Raw genomic sequence first — 9,372 nt, 5'->3', positions numbered from 1 at the left:
GTCTAGTCACTTCTAGTTGTGCTTTATCACTTAACCAACCTAATGGGTATGGTTTCTTGTGAGGTGTAGTTAGTAATCCCAACTTCTTTACAATTGCTTTAGAAATTAAATTTACTTTTGAGCCACTATCAAACAAAGTATCAATCTTTTGATGTTTGGAAATAACTCGAATATGGAAAAGCTCATGCCTTTTCCTCTCATTTCCTTTATCAATAGTAGATTATGCAAAATTACTAGTAGATGCTTCAGAATTCTTACCTTTTATACCTGTGGCTATAATGGTTGTTTCATATCCTGAGTTCGACCCCAAATCTTTCTGAACAGCTGCAGCAGTCTTCTTCTTCTTGCCCTCGAACTTCTTAGGTCTCAGCTCCGGATGCAGAATCCAATAGTGCTCATCATCATGCTCATCCTTCTTACAGTGAGTGCATGAAGACCTGCTTTTCTGTGAAGTGTTGGTCTTTCTCTCTTTCCATTTCTGTTTTCTTTTCTCGTTATTCTTGCTTGCAATGGGCTTGGATGATCCTCCAATTTCTGGGTTCCCATTCTTTCCTCTAGCTTCTAGATGCGTAGCTTGAGCAAATACCTCATCTCTACTAGTGGGATTAAACATGAGGATAGTGTGCCTCATGTAGTTGTTTAGACCGCCTATGTACTTCAATATAGTCTCAGGTGAGTCCAAAGAGATTCCTAGAATCAAAGCTCTCTTCCTAAATTCTTGGGTGTAACCTTGTACACTTTGCCCTTTCAATTGGCGAAGAGTTTGCCAGCTCATCATGGCTTGCTGCATGTAAGCTAGTGGATAGAACTATTTTTTTATTACAGAAAAAATTCACTCCAGATAGAAAGAATCTTACCATGTTTCTTCATGTCAGCTTGTGTCCTGCCTTCCCACCATACCAAGGCAGTGCCTCCGAGGCGTAGGTTGGCCAGCTGAATCTTACTCTTGTCTGATCCAGTTATCTAGCTTTTTTGCATTCAAATCTTCATCATATATGCGTAAATCAAATTTAACATCCAATTTTATCAAAGATGTCTTCTTTTTATGTTCAGGGCTATTAGGAGGTGTTAGAAAGTTTTCTTCTTTCCCTTTTCCTTTCGAGTGGTCATGGAGGAGAGAATGTTCTTCTCCTTTTTCTTGTTTGGAGCTTGATGAATCCTCATCTTTATGTTTCGTAAAGTCCCTATACATTTCCTCTACCATGGACCTCATGGCCAGGAAACTATCTATGAATTGAGGGTCTAGCCCCAATGGACTTTCCTCTGACATTTTCTTCTAAGGATAGACTCTTCCAATTTCCGGGTTAGTCTCAACCAACTCTCCTTCTCCTAATTTAAGCTTTGATCTAGTTAGCATTCAACAACAAAATTCAACACAAGCTTGTCTAACCTTAACAACCTAAAGCTCTGATACCACTTGATCTAAAAATCACTCGTGAATGATCTCAGTTAATTTATGAAGGTATTACAGACTCATGTGCTCGGGTGTGTCTATGTTATTTTAAGCAACAGATCGATAAGATTGCGAAATGCACAGACACTTGAAACAGTAAGAGAAACACAACAAGCAAATATAAAACACAAAAAATTTAATAAGGAGTTCACCTAATTCTCCTAGGCTACGTCTCCTGGTCCAACCTTGAGTGGTGGCCTTTTCTATTGTGTCTTAAAGCAGAGTTTTTACAATAAGGTGCTCAATTTGAGTCTCACTAACAGATGATGATCAGTAGGGTGGTACTCGGATCCCCCGAACCTCTAGAATATACAGACTCCCCCTTATTGAATCTCGACCTTAACTGGTCTCAATGGTATGAGTCCAATTTGGTACTCAGTACTTGACAGGTATACACAGAGGAGTTGCTTGAACCTCTCAAGTCTTCTCTGAAGTTCACAAACTCTCGGACTCTCTCTGTCTCTGTCTGCTCGATGTTGCCTTGCTCTGCAGGTTAGCTCGACTTCTCTGTTCTCTGCGATTCACTTCTTTCTCTACTTCTGTTCCTCCTCTGCTCTTTGTCTGTTCATGGCTTAAAGCCAATCTACTTTCTGAATGTTCGTTTCGTCTTCCTGGCTCTCTGGATTGCCTGCCTTTGTTTGCTGGAATTACCCTGCTCTACGTCATCGTCGCTATGTGACACTTCACAGAGAGGTGGCTATCTGTCCCCTTACTAATTGAGTGTCAGTTTCCTTTGAGCGGTCGTTATTTCTATTACTCCTGGATTTGCCCGCGAAACTGATTCTTTCGCCAGCTCAATGATCTTCTCGGACCTCAAACCTTATGTGCCTCAGTCTATTTCCCCGTCAAATCTAGTCATCCAACGGGTTGATTCTCCGCCGTCGATCTGGAGCCTCCAGATCCTACGGTCTCCATCTATATCACGCGGGTAAGTTGCTCGACTGTTACTCACGTGATGTAACCGGTTTTTCTCTCTGATCCACTGGACACGCATCGCCCAGTGTATGGCATCGCGCTGAACTCTGCCAAACCCGCTTACCACTCGAAGTGCACACGATATCCTGCCGGTTTTGGGCACGGGACCTGCCTTTTGACACTTTCCACATGGTTTCATTATTTTCCTCATGACCGAGCGCTCGGGGCTTTCCTTCTCTGAGGGTTTTTGCCCTGCTTTGCGTTAATCGCGTATCATAAATTGCCTCTGTTTCTAGATCTGGGCTTCCGATTGCCAATTTGCATCCATGCACGGTCTCCATGGGCCAACGGTCAGCGCACTTTGACTAAGGGTCTTCGTTGTTCTGTGCAAGCCACAATTGCCATTGTCCAGAGGTCATTTCTCATACTTGTTATTCATAAGATTTGATCTGATATAATTTTGAAACAGTCATGAGAAATGTTTAAGGATCCAATTCAGATCAATGATGGGTTCATTATAGTCATCAATTTTGTGTGATCAATAGAATCGAAAAGAGGAGCAACTCATATTGTTTGTGTGTCAAATTTTTGTTTCCTCTTCTTTGTCTTTCCAACAAGTGGTATCAAAGCCAAAGGTCTTCCATTCGAAGCCAAAGGTCTTCCATTCGAATCACACTTCGCTCGGGCTCGAGGAAAATAGTTGGGCATTGGATAAATTAACACTACTCGTGTGTTTCATGAGATGTGCTTAACCTGTTTAGTGACATGTGCTTAACCGCCTCTTGTGAATCTGCTAACTTTGACAATGTCTCCATTTACTAACACTTACAAATTTTAATATAACTAAAATATAATATTTAATATTCACCAAAAACACTATCATATTTAACAAACCACAAATTTTTTAAACAAAATAATTTGGATTATCTCTTTCCAGTAAAATCCCGAAAAATACTTTTCCAAACAAAATCCTCCTTTAGTAAAACCCTTTAAAAATAAAATTATCAGACTTTTAAACAACCCCCTTTTCAAAAACCTTTTAATATGCCTTTTCAACCTTTACACTTTTTGCATTAAAAAAATTCTTATAAACAATTCCACTCAAACGTATAACCAAGTCTTCTTTAATAAGAACAAAAAGACAGAGTATCGTGGATCGAAATCTCTTTCGATAACGCGATTTGAGTAAGTGGTAATGGGTCCGCGTGCTAACGCTTCTTTCGATGGAAAACAACGCGTCATTGCTCTGCCGAACTATCGTGCGTTATAACGCCTTGTATGATTTCACTTAAAAGAGAAAAAATGTATCCTTATGCTTTCCATCAAGCGAAAAAAATATATTTCTCGAAGACCATCGTACAACCGAAAAAATATATTTCTCGAAGATTATCGTACAACTGCAACTGTTGATCCCTTATCCCAAGGTTCTTTGTAATCGCAACTGTTCATCCGTTCTCTGAGGGGTTTTTTAATATTAATGATACTCTTGGTTGGAATCACTATTGTCATTACACTAAAATTTGTTAAAATTTGTTGATGGTGTTAGTAAATAGGGGTTAGCGGAGTAGTAGTTTAAGGATTATGTATTTTTATTTTGAAAGTTATGGAAATTTCAGTTATATTTTGAAAAAATTTAGTAGAAATTTTTGTAAACTTAAATAAAAGTTGTAAAAGTTTATAATTTTAGGTATTTTAGAAATTTTTGATGGTGTTTAATCTATTTCCACTATCAAAAACACAATTCAAAAACTGCATTTACAATATTTTTTGGAATTTTTTTGCCTACATCCCAGCCACTTTTAGCCATCCTGGTTAGTCTGGTTAGTAAATAGAAACACCAATAAAATTAATTAAATGGGTCAACAAAATTAATTAGAAACATCACTAGAATTAATGAATCCACCAAAATCAATTAAAAGCATATCACTAAACACTAATTTATCCAACGTCCAACAAAACTAAACCCTAATTTATCCAATCTACAACCCTAAACACTAAACCCTAAATACGGTTTTAAACACTAAACCCTAATTTATCCAATATCCTACAAAACTATGATTTTTCCATCTGCTCAAAAATATATATATTTTAACCAAAATCTTCGGCCACTCCCAAGAAAGCTCACTGAATACTGCAAATTAACATTCAAGAAGTCTCACTGAAACCTTTAATCACTTGATAATTAGAAAGTTGAAACGAGTTGCAAAGCAGCATTACAACTCTACGAGTTGTCCGAAACAGATGAATTGCCAAAAAGATCAGGAACAGTACTGGTGTAGTAGCAGTAGGAGGCCATACAGATACGTCTCAGCGAAGGAATTTGCACAAGCATTTAAAGCATTTCAGAAATGTTGATTCCATACGATAAAACAAAATGCCATCCCACGGCACTCTCTAAAGAAAAATACGGCTTAAGCAAAACCGGACTTTTCAAAGCATGTTTTCACAGACAACTTTTACTTATGCAGAGAAATGCCTTCATCCATATCTTCAAATTCTTGCAAGTGAAAAGGAAACTTCCCACAGGTTTACCATTATTTTTTACCATTGAATTCAAATACATTATCAATATTTCAACTGGATCTTTTTGTAAATGAATATTTAGTAATTCAATATTTTTCTTGGAGTCAGATCCGTGGCAATACTCGCCATCACGCTTTATTTTCGTACAACCATGAATCAAAGAAATGTGGACGGATCCCTTTATTTTGGAGCTCTATTCCTGGGTCTCGTCATGAATATGTTCAACGGACGGCTACAATTGGAAAGCTTCCAGTCTTCTACAAGCAGAGAGATTTGATGTTCTACCCTACCTGGGCATACTCTCTTCCTATCTTCATTACAGAAATTCCTCTTTCCTTAATCGAGTGTACACCATGGGTATCTCTTACCTATTATACTATTGATTTTTCCCCGGCCCCATACAGTTAAGTACATTTACGTCGTCTATTTCCATTACAACGTATATTAAAATTAAAATCGAAATAAAGTTCCATTGTGATAGATCTCTGAATAGTGAAATTTCAATAGATCTAATTTATTTTCTTATTTTCATGCTGATGAGAGTTCTTCATCCTGTACAGGTTTTGTCGATACTTTATGTTGTTGGTAGCATTCCACCAAACAGGTTTGGCACTCTTTCACTTGATAGGTGCTGTGTCAAGGGATATTATAATCGCAAACACCATCGGTGCATTTGTGCTCTTAATCACGTTCGTCTTGGGTGGGTTCATTCACTACTACATGTAGGGAGGTTTTAAGACAATATTTGAGTCAATTGTCTTAACTTAAGACAAAAAGAATAAGGGGGTGTCTCAAAATATAATGTCTCAAAAATTTGTGTCTATAAAGACAATATAGAACACATATTATTATTGTCTCTATAAAGACAAGAATTATTGTCTATTAAGATAAAATTTGATTTGTCTCTCTAGAGACAATTTCATTTGTCTCTCTAGAGACAACTTCATTTCTGTCTCTTTAGAGACAATTACATTTTTGTCTTTTTAGAGACAATAGCTGAGATTAAAAACATATTGTCTCTATAGAGACTATATGTCCATAATTCAAACTATTGTCTCTCTAGAGACAATATAAAAAATTATTTAAAAATAAATAAATAAAATCATTTTGAATGTTCTTTCAAAGTAGTTTCACATTTAAAGTTCACAAATAGTACTTGTGTATGAGAGAAACCACCACAAAAATTCATGTCTATAGAAACCAGGTGCATATGGGTTATTAATATTACCTTTGTTTAGCAAGAAGGTATTCAATTCATTACTAAATTTACGCCCAAGTTTTACTTTGTGTTCCAACAAAACCTGGCACCCCTGTAAATCTGTAGGTTTAGTCTGCCAATTAAATAATAACAACTTGTGTGTGTGGAGCGCTCAGTCTAGCATTCACATTTCCAGACCAGTAATTACCAACATCACAATGCAGCATTCCATGCCTGACGTGGTTTTCTTCCAACAGACATGAAGACAAGCAACACTTTAGAAAATATTGCTCGAGCATTAAACATGTCAAACCAACAGCAGATAAAATGTGATGCTTAAGCAATGAAATGGCATAGAACTATTTCCTTCAAAGCAAAAGTTACCCAGCATTGGCATGAATATAAGTGATAAATATATAAAAGTGAGGACTGACAATTGATGTTGGAACACTCCTATAACATCTAAATCATGCTAGCATTAATACAGAGCAGAAAATGCTTTCCTCCAAGACCACGTGAGCTTAACATGGCCACCCATATAAAAATGCAATGTCCACCCAGCATATTTAATTACTGTCAACTTTTCAACAACGTGCCATCTTATAAAGCTTTAATATCTACTTCAAATGGGAGTCAGAAGTTTGGATTTAAGATGCTACCTTAGCTTTGATAAACATTCCATCTCCCAGTTTTACTATAGTTAAAGAAGAATCTGTAGACTGTAGAATGGAAATGACTTTAGATTTAGACAATGCGAATGTTTATGCAGAAATCAATCGAGAGCCAAATTAATGAAATGGTGATACCTTTATGTGTTCGAAAGACAACATACCCACAAAAATACCCAGGCAGGCTTGATAGCCACAGTTATCAACTATGTAAACCAATTTCAGAGTTAAAATAAATCCTCAGACATAGCTAGAATTTTCAGAGAAATTTTTAACAAGCCATAATATATTACAAACAACAATCATCGCAACTAGCATTTCCCCCAACAGTACACAACGAAAGGCACTTGAGCATTCTTGAAATATTTGAAGAGTACAAAAAGTTCTTGTGCAAAATGTGCAAGAGTATATAACGGAAAAAAGTATCTTAGCATATAAAAATAGCTCTGTAATGGAGTTGAACTAAGATAGCTTAGCTAACTCCACCAATGAAAACATCTGCACAGTACCCAAATCACATATAAAGAGATGAGATAATGCTATTCTAAGCCCCAAATACAAATCAGAATTAAATGTCGGAACTCAAGAGCAAACTCCAATGATACAAAACTAATTGAATCCGCCAATCCCTAAATATGCAAAAGCATCTTAACAAAGCTATTCAAAAGCATCATCATCGTCATCTGGAAGGGGTTGGGCTGTAGCTGCTACAAGTTCTGCCTCGTAGCTGACAACATAAAAGATTGTAAGCCAAGGTTTCAATCTTTTAGAAATGGAACAAATTATTTCAATAAAAGTTAACAAAAAATAATAAGAAAATAGCATTCTACTTACTCCTGCTGGGTCGCAAGGTCTATCTGAACCTCAGGAGGAGCAAGAGCAGGTGACTCCACAAAATGAAGGTTTGGATCCCTATAAAAATAATCCATTATAGAATCAATGCAATTTTTTTAATATAACATTCATATTAGGGAGCATAGAAAATGATTAAAGGCTCACCCTGAGAGCTTTCGTGCCAAGTACAGGAATGGCTTCTCAAAGTTGTAGTTACTTTTTGCAGATATCTCATAGTATTGAAGATTCTTCTTTTTATGAAAAGTAACTTGCTTAGCTTTCACTTGCCTATTCTTCACATCAACGTTGTTTCCACAAAGAAGAATAGGAATGTTCTCACACACCCTGAAATTCACAAAGATATTTAGCAAATCGGTTCAGGAAGTTGTGCCACCACACAATTAAGGAACCTTCATTTCTACTTAGAGATCCAACCCCTCTGCGAAAGAGATACCTGCAAAGATCTTTGTGCCACGTTGGGACATTTTTGTAAGTCAATCGTGCAGTAACATCAAACATGATAACTTCACATTGCCTTTGAATACTGCAACAAACAAAATCCCAATCAGTAAATAAGAAGGAAACAAATAAATAGAAGTGGAAAAACAGGAAACCCTCGCCAATTCAATCAGGAAAATGCCAACAGAAACAGGAAAAGCAAACCAGTATTGATCAAAACAACCAATAACAGAGTCTATCTATAAATTCAAAACTAAACTAAATTAAAATTCAAATAAATATAGGTGGAAAAATACAGAACCCTCGCCAATTCAACGAGAAAAATGCCAACAGAAGTAGGAAAAGCAAGCTAGTATTGATCAAAACAACCAATAGCACAATCTATCTATAAATTCAAAATTAAATTAAATTAAAATTCAAAATAAAGAGACATAAACGAGTAAAACAGAGTGCTGATAAAAGGGAACCAGAGAAGGACTCATAGTTGCTCCATTTTCATTGATATTGAGGTTAAAAGGTGTTGCTACTGAGCCCACACTACATACATATCAACACGGGAAAATAGAATTGATAAGTCAAAAGTTCTCTTTGGATCAAAATCCATGTAGGAGCTTTTTAAACAAAAAGTTGAAAAGGCACCCCAAAAGCTCAAATGTACAGTGCTCCAATCGATAGGTGTCTACTACACTAGCAGAGGATGACAAAAAACACTACTTTCGTAAAGTCCCAAGACACCTGATTTCAAGTGAAAATCAAAATCAGTCTGGCAAAATACAGAAATGGGAAAATAATCAAACTAATTATTGACGTACCTTAACCACATTTTGTCAGTAAACCTTACCTGACTGAGCTATAAAGTTGGGTCAGCATTTCATCCTTGGCTTTCTCAACTTGACAAAGCACCACAGCCTGCAAATCATCAAATCATCAATTCAAGTATCATGGACTGAATAAACACTGAGATTCTGTATGGTTGTATTGTGTGCTTATCCACATGGATGTCTTACTTTGGGAACATTTGCAGCAAGACTATTTAGAACAGCTTCCACATAACCACAGACTTCTTGAGCCATCATTCTGAGCTCCTCCTCTAGATCTACAGGCCTTCTTACCATGGTTTCCTGGATTATAAACAAGAAAATCAAACTGAGGTTGAATATTAAGTTGGGAAATAATTTTTCTATTCTCATCGTTGTATATGGTCATGGTCTCCTAGGCTAAAATGTGTATTGATTCTTAAATTATTTAATAGCAAACATTTTGATTATGTACATGTGCAACTTACAATGGAACTTTATGTGCTTGATTGCCTATATGCAAGT

The 9,372-nt window shown here is 36.5% G+C and overlaps 1 protein-coding gene across 1 annotated transcript; it reads right to left on the bottom strand.

The window, feature by feature from the left end:
* Positions 1-7,283: 7,283 nt before the first annotated feature.
* On the bottom strand, positions 7,284-9,165 carry LOC149229051 (GTP-binding nuclear protein Ran1B-like). Its single transcript, XM_089380946.1, has 6 exons — positions 9,058-9,165; positions 8,892-8,959; positions 8,046-8,135; positions 7,757-7,936; positions 7,592-7,669; positions 7,284-7,484 (listed from the first exon to the last, which is right to left on the bottom strand). Exons 1-6 carry the CDS (start codon positions 9,163-9,165, stop codon positions 7,415-7,417), a joined length of 594 nt encoding a protein of 197 aa, XP_089237072.1. The 3' UTR covers positions 7,284-7,414.
* Between the last annotated feature and the right edge of the window lie 207 nt (positions 9,166-9,372).

Source organism: Pinus tabuliformis, chromosome J (assembly GCF_031772625.1).
Source record: "Pinus tabuliformis cultivar Carrire ecotype Pingquan chromosome J, CPIR1, whole genome shotgun sequence".
Classification (NCBI taxonomy): Eukaryota; Viridiplantae; Streptophyta; class Pinopsida; order Pinales; family Pinaceae; genus Pinus; species Pinus tabuliformis.
Note: the sequence above shows the minus strand (reverse complement) of the source record. Positions and strands in the feature narration are given on the sequence as shown.